The sequence below is a fragment of the Apostichopus japonicus genome, chromosome 6, assembly GCF_037975245.1.
Source record: "Apostichopus japonicus isolate 1M-3 chromosome 6, ASM3797524v1, whole genome shotgun sequence".
NCBI classification, from domain to species: Eukaryota; Metazoa; Echinodermata; class Holothuroidea; order Aspidochirotida; family Stichopodidae; genus Apostichopus; species Apostichopus japonicus.
The window spans coordinates 9269930-9290710 of NC_092566.1; the positions used below are offsets into that span (position 1 = coordinate 9269930).

Sequence of the window (20781 nt, forward strand, 5' to 3'; positions counted from 1 at the left end):
AAACAATAGACCAGACAATGAAGCTAGTCTGTTTGTGAAAGTACTGTTAAGGTTGCAAAAGGAAAGAAAGAAACAATTTGGCATACCCCTAAGTGATCATAAAAAAAAAGATGCTGGTTATTTTTAATGATGATGAGTCAAAATCAATCAATTAATATGTTTAAAAGAAAAAATCAAGTAGACATAATTCAAAATGGACACAGGTTTGAGATATGGACAGCCATTCAAAGAACGGATTGCTTTACTAATATCACATATGACGGCAGAGCTTTCCCTTGAAGATCATTGTTCGGTCGTGGCCCCCTGCTCCGCACCCATAAGGGCGGATTTGTCCATCACTTCAGCATGTCTGCTCGGAGCCGATGCGCCATCTTGATCCGAGGTTTGAGATGCCGAGAACGCGCCGAATTTCTCTTGGTGAAAATTTTGTTGAATCGGCCGATTGCTTCAACCCCAGTTATGGAGCCGGTTGGATAACCGAGCCGGTATAGCAGTTCATTTTCCAGGTGTCCATGCACCTGGTGTCGGGGCTACTGGATAGGCTAAATTGGATCAGTATGTTTAAGTAATTAGTTGTAAACTGAGATAAGGAAAGAAATATCAAGAATGATTTCCATGTATACAATTGATACAGGTACTATCGTGTCCAAGGCAAATAGAAATGAACTCAGTCCTATTTGAATACATATGGCCTAGGTCACTGCACTATAACTAGAACTTTCCCCCCATCACACCACATCATACTTCGCCCCACCGATCTTTACCCCCCCCCCATTCCCTCCCCTCCCCCATCAAATTAAGAGTGTTTTGTTTCAATACACCCAATGCCTCACCCTCCCCTCTAACTATATCTAGCTTTAAAAAAAGGGGGGTATCTTTCATAAAGTAACGTTTATAAGGTAAGTCTTTATACGTTAGAGAGAGAGACCTATACTCTAGCCTATAATGCACTTGTCGTATTATTCTATACACGGACGTATCCAACCCAAACTCCTGTGTGGTAACTAACAATACTGAAAATCTGTCATTGTCGTTGGCCTAGATATTTGACAATTGTTTGGCTGTTACTTCCTCATTTTCTCAATGACCCAGAAAGTTCGCTAGTCATCGGCGAAGTTGGTCGTACTAAGCCAACAGACATTTCAGACAAATTATCTCTGTGAGTCGCACGCGTTACCACACATATTATCATATTTTCTCGATTCGATTCGTGGCTTTCGTAACAGATTTTCTTATTTCTCATTCGGGTTATACGGCGGTTAAATACATCTCATATCACCCAAGAATTTTTTTGTGCATCTCTCTCAACCTCTAGCTCTCTCTCGCTAGACATCGCTGCCACCCTCACAAACTTTCTTTAATTAATTCTCGACACTTTTTCGAACAAGAAATCTGATTGGTTAGTCAACATGCAAACTAGTAATAGCTTATAGTTGCCTCTTCACTTTGTTGTCATTAAAACGCTATGCGACTTCTTCTTATATTTGGGGGTACTTACGTATGAAAGACGTAAGTATAAAGTTTGCAAGTAGAAAAAACACACACACATATATATATTTATATATTTATATATATGATGTGTTTTCCTTTAAAAAACCAGCCTAGTTAGATTCATATCTCTTGTGATTACGAACGAGGAGAGCAAAGTTTTTTAACTCTCAAAATTTGGTCAGATTTGTGGTAGATTCGGGCGTTAAGCCTTTCAAATCGCTGTATAGTTTTTTTTTGTTTTTTATCTTTCTTGCAAAGGTATTTTCTTCTACCTTGCAATTTAGCCGTGGTTTTATTGAGCTCTGTACAGCTTTACAGATTTAGGCATATAACCTACAGTCGGCAAGAGAGATTTACTTGGGCGCTTTTGTCAGTAAATCGTTAGATTTTAGGAACTTAGTGAAAGGAAGGAACTCTCACTGTTACGATAATAAGACATGGAAATCCACAGCTTAGATGAGACTGTTCATAAAGATGAACCAATGTCATCACCGCCAGAGAAACGCGTGGAGACAGCAGAACACAAAGTACACTCGAAAAGTCAAGGTAAGAGATTCAATAATATAATTCTATATTTCATTTTTATTTTAATCATTTTAAACAATTTTTTAATCGATCATTTGTTGTTATTGTTGTTGTAGTATCATTTCTATTTGTTGGCATTTTGGTTTGACAAAGTTTACGGTGTACCGTTAGAAAGATTAACTTGTAGGTGTAACCGATTTCATCAACGGGTGTGTGCTTTTTCTTCGTAATTTGTCAATGCATTAGTTATCGATCATATATATATACATATATCCATATATATCTATATTTTTATCTATCTATACATATATATATATCCCTACATTATATATCTATCTATATATATATATATAGTGTATATATATATTATATATATATATAATTATATATATATATAATTATATATATATAATTATATATATATAATTGAAATCGTAATTGTATATATATATATTATATATAATATATATATCGATTTTATCGATAACTAATGCATTGACAAATTAGAAGAATAAGCCCACACCGTAAATGAAATATGTTACAAATTTAATTTCTTAAACAGGACAAGAGATGAATCATAATTCCTAAATTAAAAATTTCATTTCATATATGTAACTACAGTGTTAAGATAAAAGCAATATTCTTATCATACCCTTTTTTCACCCTTTAATAACTAACACCATATCAAAGATAGCCTTTACACGTCTCCGTTGATATATATCTATGTATGATCCTTAGTGAACACATACTATATACTACAGCCTCCTGTCGTTCATACAGAAGATCATATTAAATTTATAATATAGTATTTAATTTGAGTTAAATTTAGGTTCGTTTTCATACATTCAATTTTTTCCCCCCAAAAAAAAGAAATGTTTTTTTTTTAATCATTTAACTTTCTTAATCACTGACACATGACTTTAAATATGACTATTGCATGTATAAGATTCTTGCATCGTTTAAATACTTGAGAGTGATTGTAACACAAAATCCAAATTATTTTAGTTATGAAATATTATTAACGCAATATACACAAAATTTTATCGAACACTTTTCAGTCGAGAAAAGAATCGAATATAAATAGAGATGACACTATACACACACACATCACTCGTCGGGAAACTTCATGGAAACAGAAAGTATTGTTACAGGGGGAAAAATGCATAGCATTATAATTGTGAAACAATTTCCTGAGGTCAAAATGTCTGATTGTAAATTCTTTACACCTGTGTATAAAGGTATATAAGACTATCACATCACGTTTGTACACTCTTAGGGTCACCACAAATAATTGTCATATATAAATATTGTAAATTGTATATCGAAAATCCTACGAATAATATATTTTCTTTATAAAATAACGTTTGTGATTTTGGTGATGCATGCTAACTCAATTTTGTAAAACTTTAAAATGAACTTGTATGCAAACAAGTCAAAGTTTGTACGACAGTCTAAAAGTGCTTTGTGACGAAAGAATCAAAAATTATATACATATACAGTATGTATATTCTTATGCATGCTTATTTGTTAAATTTGTAAAGATATCACGTCATTTTTTTCTTAATATGCGAAACAAATTAAAGAAACAAATTTACCATGAATTTCACTTTTCTATAAATACATTTTGAAACAAGGAAAAGTTAAAAAAGATCAATGTATTCCTAACGCTTTTTATTTAGTTTCTGTTTTTAAGACAAATCGGAAATTCTCTCATTTTTAATGCGACATAAAGGGTCAAAATAAACAACAGTGTCACTTTTCTAGGAATCCTTTTTGAAACAAGGAAGAGTTAAAAAAATACAAAAGAACCCCCCCCCATTATTTAGTGTATTTAAAGTTTAAAATGTGCAAAATTAACATCAGTGTCACTTTTCTAGGAATCCTTTTTGAAACAAGGAAAAGTTAAAAATACAAAAGAACCCCCCCTCCCCATTATTTAGTGTATTTAAAGTTTAAAATGTGCAAAATTAACATCAGTGTCACTTTTCTAGGAATCCTTTTTGAAACAAGGAAGAGTTAAAAATACAAAAGAACCCCCCCCCCCCCCCATTATTTAGTGTATTTAAAGTTTAAAATGTGCAAAATTAACATCAGTGTCACTTTTCTAGGAATCCTTTTTGAAACAAGGAAGAGTTAAAAATACAAAAGAACCCCCCCCCCCCATTATTTAGTGTATTTAAAGTTTAAAATGTGCAAAATTAACATCAGTGTCACTTTTCTAGGAATCCTTTTTGAAACAAGGAAGAGTTAAAAATACAAAAGAACCCCCCCCCCCATTATTTAGTGTATTTAAAGTTTAAAATGTGCAAAATTAACATCAGTGTCACTTTTCTAGGAATCCTTTTTGAAACAAGGAAGCGTTAAAAAACCAAGAAATAAAGACAAAAACAAACACAAAATATTAACGTTTTAATTTCAAAAAAATAAAACTCTAGTAGTAGTTTACTTCTGACAGACTTAAGTGACGGGAAGGCTGCCATATTTTTATTTATTTTTATTTAGCGTATTTCAAGTGTTTAGTCCCCTTCATATTGCTTTCTACTGACCATATGGGTTTTTGTTTCAGCACCTATCATGAGTATAGTTTTAAAAACACTCGTCTTTGACAAAATTTCCTACTGTTTTTTCCAAGGTTAGCGAAGTGAGCACAATGCCGGTCATTTAAGATATAGTAATTTTTGAATCAACATTGACACAACCGATAACTGTCAGGAAAATTACCATCTCGAAAACATGGCAGTTCAATAAAAGAAACCCATTTTTAATGCAATCACATATGCAGGATCAATGATGTCATATTAACATTTTGTTCACTTATGATCTTGTCTTGTTATTAAAACGAAAATATTTTCCAACCGGAATAAAAAAAAGAAGAAGCATTCTTCCCCTTTTGGAAAACTATCTCCATCACATAGATCAGAGATGAAAGTAACGTTCGTGTCCAATTTAAAACCAACATTCTCTAAAAAAGAGGGGGGGGTGGGGTGTGGATAAATATGAAAAACATATGTCACGCTTGGTTTCATAGATAAGTTAGGTACAACCTTTTTTCTTTTAAAAGTCAGATATGTAAGTTTTTGGCTATTTTGTTTTATTAAAAAAGGATTAGATAGCATCAAAAGAAGTAATAAAAAGAAAAATGAAAAAAATGAAATTACAAACAAATTTATATACAAGGAAAGAAGGTGATATGTTTATGAAGAAAATACGAAAGTTAGTTTATTTCTTCTTTTTGGTTCTTTTTGATTCTTAGTGTTTTATTTATTATATTCTTCCAATTTCGTAATCGGTTCCGTTCAAGAATGTTAAAAAATTCGTGCATTCCTTGCATTTATTCTGTCTTATGTTGGTTCCACATATTATACAGTAAATATACCTTTTTAAAGATATCAACAAGATTGCCGCTGAGGAAATTGATCGGCGTGCGATAAATTCTTGATGGCGCGGTTTCTCAAACCATTCATTATTATTCCAAATCGTTGTAATGAAACTTCAATATCTTTAGTTAATTTTGAAAGCAATCGTTTTAAATTAAGAGGAATATGTTTAAGAAAAGACAAAACAATAAATCATACAACATTTTATGAAATTTTACTGATAAACTTGTATTAGAACACAGCCTTATATTCAGTAGCTTTAATTTTGTTATACTTTTATCAACTTGAACCTTGATGACATTTAAGACCTTTTCAGTTTTCGATCTTTTAAATTTTCTTTCTCAATTCCTTTCTTTTATGATCAACGGAGAGGCTGAAGCAAACATATTTTAATTGTAAATTATCGATTAATTATCGATTTGTTTTTCATTTTAATTACAATAAATTCGCTATAATCACCATAAACATTTCCAGGGAATATGTGCCATTACTTCACATTGATAAAATCTTTATATACACCCAATCCGTCGGCACAGAATGTTTAGTGACGTTTCGACTTCAGTGCGAGTATAGGTCATTGGTAAATTGTAGGTGGGTTTGGGGGGAGGGCCCGAGGTACTGCGGGTGGGGGGGGGGGAGGGTCTTAAAACTGTAACAAAGTGATCAAAGTTGTCACACGCATCAAGTAAGGGTTTAATGTGGGATGATCTTCACAACTCTTCATTATTCTTACGTAAAGAATAAAGTCTCCTAAATTTAAATTTCATATGCCTAAAAGTATTTCTCGTCATATATATATACTTTGGTTGACATACGTGTGTGTATGTGTGTGTGTTTTTTCTTCAATAGAATGAATTAGGTACCTTGGAATTTTGAAGGCTAGCCAGTTACAATTGAATTGTATATACATGTCAATCGGAAGTAAGCATATTAATTTTCTTTGCGTGACTTTTATTTTCAAACACGGTATAAACGTTACTAACGATACTGTTTTCCAACCGTATAAGTGTCCGTTTATACATTTCCTTCCCGCGCCCTTGTACGCATGCTTCACAGTCTAGTGAGTTCGGCCGTTGCTTGTACTTTCAAATGATCGAGTCATAGGAAGTTGTTCGATATCAGGCGAATAAGAATCTCTCATGTGTGCTGTAATTCAGTACATTGCTTATATAGCAAGTTGTATTAATCCATACACGACTATATATATGACATAATAAACTTAGTACCACGTTTGCACTGTCTTTTTCGCCCCCCCCCCTTTTTTTCTCTGCATTGCAATGAAAGCAATATGGATACGTACATAAAATACATCACGTCATGTTATTTATTACCACCTAAGGTACCTGACTTGATCAGTTTTTTACTGTGAATTATAGAGACAACCGTTAATCAGGATATAAACTGAAGTGTGTTATAACACCGTAACACATGTTAGACATGTCAGCAGATGCTACTGTGCACCCAATGTACATGGCTTGATCAGTTTGTATTGTGAATAAGAGACAAACGTTAATCAGTATATAAACTGAAGTGTATTATAACACCGTAACACATTGTTAGACATGTCAGTATATGCTATTGTACACCCAAATGAACATGGCTTGATCAGTTTGTATACTGTGAATAAGAGACAACCGTTAATCAGTATAAAATGAAGTTTATTATAACACCGTTACACATTGTTAGACATGTCAGTATATGCTACTGTTGAAAAATTACTTACAGACTTATTAATTACTCAGAGGCTTTTTTCAACTATTATGACTAAGTCTAAACAACTGTCCCTATATGTTTGACTAGTAAGTAGTATAGACCTTGTAAAGATGGTTCAAATTGCAGATTTTAAGCGGTTTGCAGTAAAGTGTCATCCCATATCTGTAAAAATATGGACTTGAAAATTATTGGCGAAACCTTTAGAGTAGTCTGGTTAGTCTAGTCAATCATTATGCATAATATTGTATGTTTAGTATTTTCTTTTAGTAAGTCCTTCTCAGTAGCAACTGGTCATAAATGTGACACATGTTAAAGAAATTATAACATTCATCAGTTTTTGCTGATTAACGGGTACTCACCTATACCAGTTTTAACTGATAAAGCCGAGAGAATCGGCTGTTATTACATAACGACATTCTGTTTAGAGTTGAAAGAGACATGTAAACCTCATCTTTAGCTAATATGACAGAGATCTTTGTGGAGGACAACACCCCTAAAACACCACTAAAACACCCATAAAACACCCATAAAACACCTAATACAAAAAAGACTAGAGAAGACAAGGACATGTGGCTCAATGATGACATATTTATACTTGATCAAGTCTCCAGCCTTGGATTTAAAAGGAACATTAAATTTGTGATATCTCGTAAATGGAATCATATTTTACTTCAGACGTTTTTAGGAAATTGTTCATAACAGTTTTCTCCTTTTTGTTATTGTCACATCGGACAAGGATGATAGTTGGGTTTGTCTCTCCTCCTACACAACGGATTAGATCGGGTTCTAGTCTATAGCGCATTATATCCTATTCTAATTGACAGGTGCAGCGGATTAGATCGGATCCTAATCTAGCGCATTAGATCATATTCTAATTGACAGATGCAGCGGATCAGATCGGGTTCTAATCTAGCGCATTAGATCCTATTCTAATTGAAAGGTGTAGCGGGCAGACCCGGTACCAGTGTAACGGATCAGATCCGGTTCCACTATAGTGGGTCGAATCCGGTTCTAACGTACACGTGTAGCGGATCAGACCCGGTCCCAGTGGAACGGATCAGATCCGGTTCCAGTATAGTGGGTCGAATCCGGTTCTAACGTACACGTGTAGCGGATCATACCCGCGTTCCCAATGTAACGGATCAGATCCGGTTCCAGTATAGTGTATCGAATCCGGTTCTAACGTACACGTGTAGCGGATCAGACCCGGTCCTAGTGTAACGGATCAGATCCGGTTCTAGTATAGTGGATCCAATCCGGTTCTAACGTTCAGGTGTAGCGGATCAGAACCGGTTCGACTGTATCGGATCAGATCCGGCTCTAGTGTATCGGGTTGTGGCAACTACACTCGTAACAGATTCAACATCTCCGGGAAATCGCTAGGCCTGGGTCGATTTGCAATTTATGATAGATGTGCTACATCAAGGACCAATGAAACTATAATACGTCTTGTATAGAAGCATTATTTCCCTCTGTACACGTGTGAATAATATTTTTTTTAAATGTTTCCATGCAATGATTCTCTTTGCTGGTGCCAGAAAACATTCGTAAACCTTAACCTCTTAACTTGACAAATATGTGTAGGCTATATATATATATATATATATATATATATATATATATATATATATATATATATATATATATATATATATATATATATATATATTTATATATATATGTATATATATATATATATATATATATATATATATATATATATATATATATATATATATGCGATACGTCACGCTTACCAATGACGAACTTTCAATATCTTCACTGTTCTATGGCATATTCTGCCATCCCAGTATACTATATTGCTTTAACAGAATTAATTTTTTTGTCCTTATCGATACTTCAATATTATTCACCTGTAGACATATTAATGTATCATAATAATGTTGTAGTTGGGATCTATGACCCGTCTGCGTTACTATGAGTGCACCGATGACAAAATATGGGGAAAAAAGTCAAGGAAAATGATCATCGCGCCGTTTCCTAGGTAATTTTAGATTATCTTTAGAGATTAGATATGAAACCAGAAATCATCAAACTTCGTGGTTTCCTGGCATTATTCCTTATACTTACAAGACGACTCACAGAAGATTACACTGACATAGCTTCCACAGTGTATTGTTTATAATAATATTGTACCTAGAACCAGAAGTCGACGATCTAATAACAGCAAAACTATAGGCAACGTTGCCACAGGAAATTCCCCAATCAAGTTACATTAACCTCTTAAGACAAACTCTAAAAGTGACTTTAACTTTCAATTTGATATAGGAACAGCCATATTCAGTCAAGGGATAGGTGGACGTAGCTTTACAGGTTTCCACCGAGGAAAGGGTTGAATAAGCGAAGCTGAGGTTCTCCCCCACCCTCCCCAACCCTACCACCCCTCACCTCTTACTACCCAACCCGTAGGCTGGTCAAGCAGTAAAATCCGGACAGATTGATTCGACAAGAAAATAGTGGCTATTAATAACTACATTTTAGTGGATGAGAAGAGTAGGCATACAGGCGTAAATACGTACAGCCCCCTCCCCCCGCACTCCCCCCGCACTCCACCCGCACTCCCCCCGCACTCCCCCCTCCCCTTCACCACCATTCCCATGACAAATTTTTGAAACGTAAGGATTTTTATTTCGGTCGAAAAAAGCTTTCTTTGTCTTCCAACATTGTGATCATATCAAGGGCGTAGGAACCGGGGGGCTGGGGGCGCCAGCCCCCCCCCCAGTGAAAAATGTGGAGGGGCGGAAGTATCATTCCGCCCCCCCCCCCCCCCGCTTCGCAAGTCAGAAAACCCCTTTTTCATTTCCAAATGAGAAAAAACATCTCATTTGGAGCACCAAATTGCATCTAAGGCCTGGTGAAAATACAAAATTAAGTTTACAAAATGGAGTGGGTGTTGAAGTGTGCTATATTGCACCAAATTGCATCTGAGGCTACCTGGAAATGCACCCCCTCCCCTTAGACCCCTCCCCCAGGCCGGCCATCAGTCTTCAGCCCCCCCCCCCCCCACTCAAAAGTACCTTCCTACGCCACTGGATCATGTAATGTGTAATACAACATCATATTACTCGTCTGTAGTCTATAGTAGGATCGGTACATATTGGTGTTTATATGTTCTCGAAACAGATCTTACAATGATGTTTAATATAAAGATGTTTCACATTAAGAACAATAACAGCAATCGTCAACTTTATGAATTTTAAATGCGAATTTGAAATTAAAATAATTTTTTTATATGGGAGGAGTCTTTGAATTATTACTAAAAGAAACAGTATTACTATATGCTTTGGCATTCTTTAGTGCTCGTTTTAATTTTTGTTGACCGTTTATTCGTTTTAGTTTTCATTATAATTATCATTTTTTGCGTGTAGGTGAAAGACTAGACTCGAACATTAAACCAGGATCCACCAGCGATGCGACAGAAGACGATGAATTTGGAAAGAAGCGCCGAGTTCGGCGCCAACGAACTCATTTTACTAGTCAACAATTACAGGAACTTGAAGCTAACTTTGCGAGAAATAGATACCCAGATATGTCCACACGAGAGGAAATATCAGCATGGTGTAACCTAACAGAACCACGAGTCAGAGTGAGTATTAATGGCTATTATTTTGTTGTATTTTGAATATGGTGTAACATAATACAAGCACGAGTCAGGGTGAGTATTAATGGCTATTCTTTTGTTGTATTGTTGAATATGGTTTAACCTAACAGAACCACGAGTCAGGGTGAGTATTTATGGCTATTCTTTGTTGTATGTTGAATATAGAACAGAACCACGAGTCAGAGTGAGTAATGGCTATTCTTTTGTTGTATTGTTGAATATGGTGTAACATAATAGAACCACGAGTCAGAGTGAGTATTAATGGTTATTCTTTTGTTGTATTGTTGAATATGGTGTAACATAATAGAACCATCAGTCAGGGTTAAGTATTAATGGCTACTCTGTTGTTGTATTGTTGAATATGGTGTAACTAACAGAAATTCGAGTCACAGTGAGAATAAATGGTTATTCTTTTCATTGGATGTATTGTTGAGTATGGTGTAACAGAGTGAGCATATACAATTATTCTAACGGTGAACAGATTGGTTTTTATAGTGTAACGAAGAGGTTTTAGAGAGGGTAAAGGTGGTATTTGTTCTGGTGGAGTGTCTATTGTTGTACATGTTGTTACCTATAACAGACGTAAGAGTAAGAGTGGGTGTATAGATTCTTATTATTTTGTTTGCTTTATCATTAAATATAGTTCAACCTAGCAGAGCTTATATGAGTCTGTGTGAGTATAGATGGTTATTCTGATGATGTGTATGTATTTCTACAAAATACGTATCCTAAAACAGAATAAAGAGTCACAATAAAGTCAATAAACTATATAGATGGTGAATGGCTGTATTTGTATATATCTGATTATACGGCGTATATCTTTACTGCCAAATACTTCGCGATGGACAGGATGAATACATAATCAGTACAATAGGCCGTCTTTCAATTGGCGAGTATTTATTTTAGAAACATTCAAAGTAAGACTGAAATATCTGCACTCGGCAGGTTTGGTATTTAGTGCTACAAACGATATAGTCTAAACGAAAATAATATATCAAAAATGAGAATAGATATAATATTAATAATAACCGGCAGTTATTTTTACGGCGCTTAAAGCGACCACAAATGTGGGAGAAACCCGCAAGGGCTTATTGATAACTTGATACATTGTATAATATTCTGGCACCTTAACGAAGTATTGGTTTTTAAAATTTAAATAAGAGAGGTTATCCTTTGTGATTCAAATGTTATTTAAATGTTGAAACTTAATAGAACCAAGAATCAGAGTCAGTACATATGTTTATTCTTTAACGATGAAAAGTATAAAATGGCTTAACTTTATTATTTAAAAACAAAAACAAAATCATTGTCTAATATATATGATTATACTTCTTTTGAGTGGGATATCGCTGAAATATGGTGACGCTTATTCAAATTAAGTTTTTTCAAAGAAATAAAAAAAACAATATTCATTTTATTGAAATATTTGTTTTTAATTCATATCCTTACAAAACCAAGATTCTAAATGAGCACGAATGATTATTCTTTTAAGAAGAATGCAATGAAATTTGAAGAAAATTCTAATGGCATTTGGCTGTATCCCATAACCTCAAGAAGTTATCAGTCATTCTCTGAGAAGATCGGAATTCGATTTATAATTTTTTTTGCTTCAAAGTTAGCTCTTGAGATTAATATACTCACAGCTAAGTATTCGAGCTAATAGTTACACGAAGTGATCTGTCATCGAATTCTGGTAAAATCCACTTATATAGTCCGTGAAAAAATTAGTCTTCTGGATAATTTCTTTAAAAATTGAAAGATAAAGTGAAAGATAAAGAGCAATTGCAAATAAGAAGAAATAAATCTATATACCACATCACTATTTTTTTATTTTACAAAAATACCGGTGCGTCGAAACTAACACACATGCACACACGTGGTTCGCGTATTAAGTTAACTATATATATCTAACCGTATAACTTAAATGCCACACCTGTATCCACTTAAGGGTTAAACGGGGGCCAAATACCATTTCTTTAAAGTGTCTACCTGTAATTTCGAGAATAATTTGTCAGTTTTTTTAACCTAATTTTTCCGTCGCAGAGGATCAAGAGGTCGCAAGTTTCGATGGGCTGATGAGAAAAACTACATTCTATTAAGAGAATAATTTAGGGAGAGAAAAAAACTCCTTTATGAGCTTTTAACTAGGTTACAGACCAATCGAAGTTCTTTTAATGTCCATGTTTCGGAAATTAGGGAAGAAAAGGTCATAGGTACTTTAAAAGTCTGAGAAGGTTGAAGACAAAAGTGCATATGAATAATCATAAACAATATTTATTGTGTATAGATACCTTTTTTTTTTTAGGAATGGTTGTGTCTTGGCTTAAAAAAAATTGAATATGTCTCGAATATTGAAATGAAATCGACAAAAGAACAAACAAACATGAAATCTTGTATTTATAATGATATCAAATAGCATGGAATTTTAATATAATTTGAAGACAATATTCGTTGATATTATCAACCAAGAAGATAGAAAAATGATATAATATTTAAAAAACTGACACGAAAAAACATTACAATTGGATAACACTAAATTTAAGGTATGGTTATTATTTTTCACGTCGATAACGTCATAATGACGTCAAACAAACTGTTCTGGGCGTTTTAACGCAAAGTACGAGAATAGGAAAATAACGAAATAATTATGACAAATGTTTCTGATTTGAAAAGGAATTTTCCTTATGACGTCCATGCACAGTTTGAAATGTCAAATAACTTCTAGTTCCGTTTACAAAATATCGAAGAGGCAAGACAATAATTTTTCGCGTGTATAACGGTTTATGAAAATGCCTCAAGTCTTAAGAGAGCGTTTATAATATTTTCAAATCGGACATTAAAACGTAACGTGCGATGTATCGTCTTTACTTGTTATCCAACAAACACGTAGCCAATTATCGTTAGCCTATTTGCATATAACAATCGGGCCACCCACTGCTACTGGTAATTAACTGTTGTCAATTAGTATATGTACTCAGATTCTATACGTATAACTTTTGTCTATAGCATATACACAAAGATGGCGATGGACTCTCAAATTTGAGCAAGATCCAAGTTGTAAAGTCTTATAACAAACACTTAAATTGGTGGTGAACCTATTTGAACACCGTTTAAATATCCGGGTGGTTTTATCGACAGGATATTCCATTCTTCGTTATGCCAGGGGACTTTAAGTTACCCCCTTAACTACAAAATATGTTACTTTAAGTTAAACTGATAGCTGGGAAGTCAAATATTGCGTCGCACGCCCCCCCCCGCCTTTATCCCCCCACCCCCTTTACCGATCATTTGCATATATATGAACAAAGTTCAGGAGCTGCTTTCAGCCCGCTGAGTTGATAGAATCCACCGCATCGCTTTTAGCTTTTTTTTCGCAAAAGTAAAATCCTTGTTTTTATTATTCAGAAATCTTGAGAAAGTCTACACGCACATATGTCCTAGAAGTCAATAGCCGGTGTTAAACTGTCTAGAGTTTCTTTTTCTTGCATGCTTCTTTCCTCCCTTTTTGACACTCGTAGAAACAAACATGGGTTAATTTGTGAATGTTTCTCGAGCAAACTTTTCTCAGGAACTGAATATGTTGACAAATGCCCACATATCTCCCTTAAATTGTGCTTGTCGACTTACCCAGGTCGTCAAAATTAGGCTGCGGTCATCGAAAAACAATCCTTTTCGGAAACGTTTCTAGAACAAGCTTGTTTTGGTTTGTAACTCTCAGGACGTATACCTGTTTTTACTCCTGTCTTCCAAACACACACATATTTTCAATTAATTGGACAAAAATGAGAGTTTAACCTCATTTTTTCTGGTATGTAGGGCATCTGAAATTTCAAGCTTATAAACGTTTTTCTCTAAAACAGAAAGACAGAATGAAAGAAAACGAATTTAGATGATTTTTGTTTTCTACAAACACACAACTCATTTAGTTAAGAAGGTAGTTTCGCGATACTTATGAATGCTTAAATGGTTTATGTTCTTTCAAACGGTAGCAATGACATTATTTCGCTCTGTGTCATTGTCTTATCATTAAACACACCACCTGATTTTGGCAATACTTACCAAACAAAACAAAAATTACATTTGCAACAAGATTTTCAAATTTTCCTATCTTAGCCAATGTACTTATAGAGGTCACCAGAAATATATTTTTGTTCATAGTTCCAAGCAGTATTCTTTAATATGCATAGATTTATAAAGTCACTATTAGATTTTATCAAACTATATATTTATATTCTATTTGTATTTGATTTATTTGTCTTTTTTGTTAATCATTATTTAACTTAAGAAATAATCAGCACTGTCCCCCAAATTCTTGCGGTTTTTACAAATTGCTAAGCATCTATGAAAAGTGACGTATACTTAAGCCGCAGGTTTCTGGCTCACAAACATACATAGAAGTGAGTCAAAGATAAGACTACGGAATGCAGAGCAAATCAAACCATCATTTTTTGGCACATTATGATTATGATCATAGACTGAGATTGTTGTTTTGAAAACAACGCCGTAAAATATCTACACAAAATCTTGTCAAATTTCGGAAGATATCTGGGTTTTATATGTTTCTGGGTGTTATATGTAACTGCTGCCGACTAGAGGGATTGTCTCTGGGAGAGGTTATCATTGACCAGGGGTAATATAACGTCTGTAAAGCGCTTTGAAACCTATCGCTGGTATAAAGCACTATATAAATCAAATATTATTATTATTAGCGTCGAGGCTATACCATTTTGTCGGTCTATGTGTCATGACATAATTAACGTAGTTTCTTATTTTTAGAAAATGTGAGATATCTCATAAATGGAATACTATTTGTCTTAGTTGATTACGGAAAAGTTTACCACTTTAATGACACTATGTCCCACATTATTTGATGAAGGTTGCTTTGTCTCTAGGTTTCAGTGGAAATGGTCAGAGGGTGCACGGAATGGGGAGCACGAGTGAAAAGTTGCTGAGAAATTTCTAGCTTATTTTTTTTCTTGGGGGGGGGGGAGGGGCAATATTGATGACTTAAGTTAATCGAATGATGTCATTATTTTAAATTTCTGACATTTTCGATGTAATAGTATAACCAAAAACATGACGCAACAGCATCAGAAATAACGACACCCATAGACTACACGCGTACGTTAAATGGTAGTATATACATTGGTGCATAGCGCCGTATAAGATATTATAATATAATAATATAACATACAGTACAGTAACCGACAGTAGTTTGCAAATTAAAGACAGCCCCGTGTCCAGACATGACGGGGCCTCCCGTACACCCCCCCTCCCCAGGCAGACTGGTACGCAACCCTCACCCTTACCCCCTTATACCAAAACTGTCAATGTAGTTGTGTCTCCCAACGAAGATACGGTTCGAGTGCCGTGTTTATAAAATATATGTTGAATTAATACTAGTGGTGCCGCACAGCCTGTAATATAGCAGATTTTATAGCTTTTTATGTAAATTGTTGTTTTTCCCCCTCCCGGGCCAGTATAAGGCCTTAAGCTCCCAGTCTACAGTGCCACAGTTATGCCAAAACGATAAGCCTTGTAAACGTCCCCCCCCCCACCGTCGCCCCCCCCCCCGCAGAATAACAAACTGTATCGCAAATAAGGCTTGACCAAATTATTTATTCCTTTTTTCAATCGCAACTTTAAAGGGTGCTTTAAAATTAGGGCTGAAAACATCGTAAACTTTCAACTTTATCAAGCTATGCTAAGATTGATTAATATTGTTTATATATAGGCCTAAGCCAAAATAATAAAAAGGGAGGTAAAAATAAGCAATTTTCATTTTACATTTTACATGTATTTAATAAGTGTAAGAATAGATTCATCACTGACTGGCAAAACGTTCAAGACATTTTCTTATGCAATTTTGCTAGTTTATTTAATAGTGCAATCAAGATCGGGTCACGGTATAATGAGACTAACAGCCTCTAAATAATTTCACCTTTGAAGTTCCTATTTTGTCTTCAGGATCCATTAAATAGATCATTTTCTAAAAGGTAAACCACTTTCGTAATTATCCCATCAATTTTGACCTAATATTACTTCAGATATCCCTAAATAAATAAATATATATATATATATATATATATATATATATATATATATATATATATTTATATATATATATATATATATATATATTGCTATTACATGGTACTTTATTCGTGCGTGACAAATCATCAAAAGAATAACGAAAATAAAAAGGAGGAGAGAAATGAAAAAAAAAAAGATATGGTAATTCCAATGAAACGATTTTGGTACGCAGTGGTGCGTAAACGATTCTAATAGTCTATTTGTCTCTATCAGTGCAATAGTCAGATGTTAGAAATGTCACGGCTCCGGACTTCCTGCACGTTGGTTAAACGCACTGCTCTTTTTTGGAACCAAAAACCCCAAAAGTACATTTCTATTTAAGCACAATGTAAGGTGTACTTTTCATTGTTCACGCACCTAATTGTTATGATGTGTTGCTGGGCGTTTCAATTTCTGTCATCTTTCTTTCTTTTGTTTTTATCTCAGCACTCTGGATTACGTTGTCACGTGATTTGGGTGCAGCAAGTTGAATGTGTGAAGGTTTATCATGTAGTCTAGTAATAGTAAAGATAATCGTGGAGGAAGGGGTACATGTAGTGGGATGGGGAAGGTAAGGGGGGGGTGCTAGGGAATATATGACCAGATTCGTAAAGAATGAGTTAAGAATTGTATACTAAAACTTTCAGTGGCATTGAAATTTTAAGAAAAGAAAATTGGTATGCTACTGTGTATGCTAATGAGGTGGGCGGAGATTATGTAAGGCTGGGGCTAGCGGGCTATAAAATATTTTGAATAATTTTACATATTTGTTTATTAACACATCTCCGTGTTCTTTGTTAAGTTTGATTTACTTGAATGAGTTAAGAATTGTATACTAAAACTGTCACTGGCATTGAAATTCTACGAAGATGATTGGTGTGTTACTATGTATGCTAATGAGGTAGGCGGAGCTTATGTAAGGCTGGGACTAGCGGCTTCTGTAAAATATTTTGAATAATTTTATATATTTGTTTATTAACACATCTCGGTGTTCTTGTTGATTTACTTGAATGAGTTAAAAGTTGTATACTAAACTTCCACTGTCATTGAAATTCTAAGAAGATGATTGGTGTGTTACTATGTATGCTAATGAGGTGGGCGGAGCTTATGTAAGGTTGGGACTAGCGGGCTTCTATAAAAAATATTTTGAATAATTTTATATATTTTTTATTAATACATCTCAGTGTTCTTTGATATTTCTTTATTATGACTTTCTCTTCTCTTACTCTTTTTTTTTGGTCATAGATTTGGTTTAAAAATCGACGTGCAAAATGGCGGAAAAGAGAACGGAATCAACTGCAAGAATTAAAGAATGGCCTAGGTGCCCAATTTAATGGACTAATGTCACCTCTATCTGAAGACCTTTACTCTGGGTATCCTTATAACAACTGGATGAAACAGCCTCACCACGCATTATCTGGATCCAAGGGGCTTGCTTGGTCCATACCAGGACAGTCTGTTTGTTTCAACCCACAATCTAATTCCATCAACAGCGGTTTTCCGACCTCGGGAAATCCACACGTTAATGGACAGGCCATTGGGGGTCTGAATCAGGGTACACCTTGCCCCTATGCTACGCCGACTACCCCGGCTGCGTATGTGTACCATGAGCCTACCACCGAAAGTTTAGCCACCTTGAGACTTAAGGCCAAACATCACTACGAGACCATGTCGAGTAGCGGCATATCGCCAGTGACTACGACAGCCTTTTCGGCGTGTCAGTACAGTGGACTTAACGGAACGCTATAGATCTCCAAACACCTCACCGAACGTTGAGAAATGATGACACATTTTATTTGTTTCTTGTTTTTATATAAGAAAGCTAGAAAACGTGGGTGTTGTTGGACTTTCAAATCAAAGACACTTTGAGACATCATGTTGGGGATATGTTGTATATACCAGTGCCAAAAAAATTATGATATGGTATTTATTTGTCTTTAAAGTTAACAACATCAAACGAAACATTGTGATACCGAGCCATATCAGTTGCCTGCGTAACTCGGCTCTGTTATTTATTTTTTCATCTCCTGGCCTATGGTATAGGAATATGAAGAACAACACATAGCAAGACATATCCGTGATGGCTCCATATAGAAAGACTAACTGGACTCCACCCAGTATTTTTGGATGGATTGTAAAGTTTACACACAAAAACATTAAATTATATGGTTCGTTTTTTTTTCTCGTTTTTTTCCGACATTGGTATAATTGTTTGTATGTTTGTGTGATTAATCTGTAAATATTACCACCGAGAAGTGTATGGCTTGAAATAGACTTGATATTATAGGCCTACCATTAAAACCCGAGTACAACTGTGCCCCCCCCCCCCCTTGTTATGAGTACAAATACGAATGCAAGGCTCTAAGTGTGAGTATACGAGCAACTTTGCACAAGTATATCTATACTGAGTTTTACAAAGTGGGCGCGAGTTCAAATGAGAGTAATAACCTATAAGACATGGTTTGCCTAACTTGACCCCCCCCCCCCCCACGACCCCCCTGTGGATGTCAGAGTTGTCCACGAACCCCTTACTTTTCGAGACACGATCTGAGTCATTATTATACTATATATAATACGCATAACAGCCTGCAGTGTCTGTTTCATAATTCAGTTATTTATCGGTACTACTATGGCAACATAATATGGAACGCGAAAAGAGTTATTGATAGGTACGACTTTTGTACAGTACTAAATTATATGATATATCAGATTTTAGTTCAACAAAAAGTACTCTAGTTTTGACTTTCAGAAACGTCTCACGAACCCCCTGGGAAGGACTCACGCACCCCCTGGGGGTTCATGCACCCCAGTTAGGGAACCCCTGCTATAAGGGCTAGTAAAGAGTAAAGATAATTATGCTCGAGTAAAGGACTCATGACATGTTTTGGATTTCTAGGCTACTAATAATATAGTACTATAGTTATTTGTCATCTCAAAGCGTCAAAACACAAATGGTCAAATTTTCTTTGAACTCGAAACCAAAAAATGATCAAAAGTTATACTTTACACTTGTCTATATCGATCCGTTATTGTACATTAAAAATAACAATAAAAAGATAAAAAGATCGAGATGATATTGTCTTTGTATTGTATTGATTTTTTTAGTTACTGATCATAATGTTGCGTTGTTTTGATATGCTGCTTACACCAATACCACGACGCACCCATTATATACATATGGGTTATGTTTGCACTGCAAGCTGTATCATCCCCCACCCCCTCCCCCACCCTCCCCAATACCACCTACCCCTGCTCAAACTACCACCGTCATGCTGGAAGTATATTGTTTAATTTTAACACTAGAGCGAACCTGAAAGAAAAATAGTATCAGAGGTACATGGTAAATAAAATATGTATATATGAATAACGTGGAAATATGACAGTTATATTATTAATGACAGCTGGGAAGGTATAATACTAATATTTAAAATAATTAGTTTCAATATTTTTATTTTAACACAGATATCCCCCTCCCCCATCCTTCCTCTTCACGGGTAAAATAACAAATTTAGTCTCGAATCAAAAGTGAAAACTTGGTATCAGTTCAAATTCATACTTTTGATGTCCCGATTTCCATGATAACACTGATCCTGTGTGATGTTATTCTAACAATACTTTACGTAGTGTTACCGAATGATAACACATTGTTGATGATACTAGAGAATCCGTGATGCCATGATAGTATCAAAACTGTTTCTTTTAATGATGATATTATAGAAATTATACAACAACATTAATGATACATTTTAGATATTGAGCCAGAGGAGGTGAAATGTTAGCACACTACACCCCCAACTCATGTAAAAGCCCTCGGAACATTCCTTGTTTCACCACCGACTTCTTAAATTCCTTACATCACCTTCGATCCTCCTGATTGTTACACCATCCGTCGTTTACTTCATCCTCGCCAACATCCAAGCACAAAAAAATAATGTTATCGGAGAACATGCCCAAAAGTCACTTCGGTGGGTCCATTTTCGG

At 34.9% G+C, this 20781-nt stretch overlaps 1 protein-coding gene across 1 annotated transcript; it reads left to right on the forward strand.

Annotated features, from left to right (window-relative positions):
- The first annotated feature begins 1092 nt into the window (after window positions 1-1092).
- Window positions 1093-19871, forward strand: LOC139968914 (pituitary homeobox x-like). The gene is made up of 3 exons (XM_071973527.1): window positions 1093-2037; window positions 10496-10713; window positions 18046-19871. Exons 1-3 carry the CDS (start codon window positions 1929-1931, stop codon window positions 18547-18549), a joined length of 831 nt encoding a protein of 276 aa, XP_071829628.1. The 5' UTR covers window positions 1093-1928; the 3' UTR covers window positions 18550-19871.
- The last annotated feature ends 910 nt before the right edge of the window (window positions 19872-20781 follow it).

Excerpts from the sequence above, each read along its gene's own strand:
- LOC139968914 (XM_071973527.1), top strand. The coding sequence starts at position 1,929 with ATGGAAATCCACAGCTTAGATGAGACTGTTCATAAAGATGAACCAATG. Across the intron at positions 2,038-10,495 it reads AGTACACTCGAAAAGTCAAG|GTGAAAGACTAGACTCGAAC; the intron begins GTAAGAGATTCA and ends TTTTGCGTGTAG. Across the intron at positions 10,714-18,045 it reads TAACAGAACCACGAGTCAGA|ATTTGGTTTAAAAATCGACG; the intron begins GTGAGTATTAAT and ends TTTTGGTCATAG.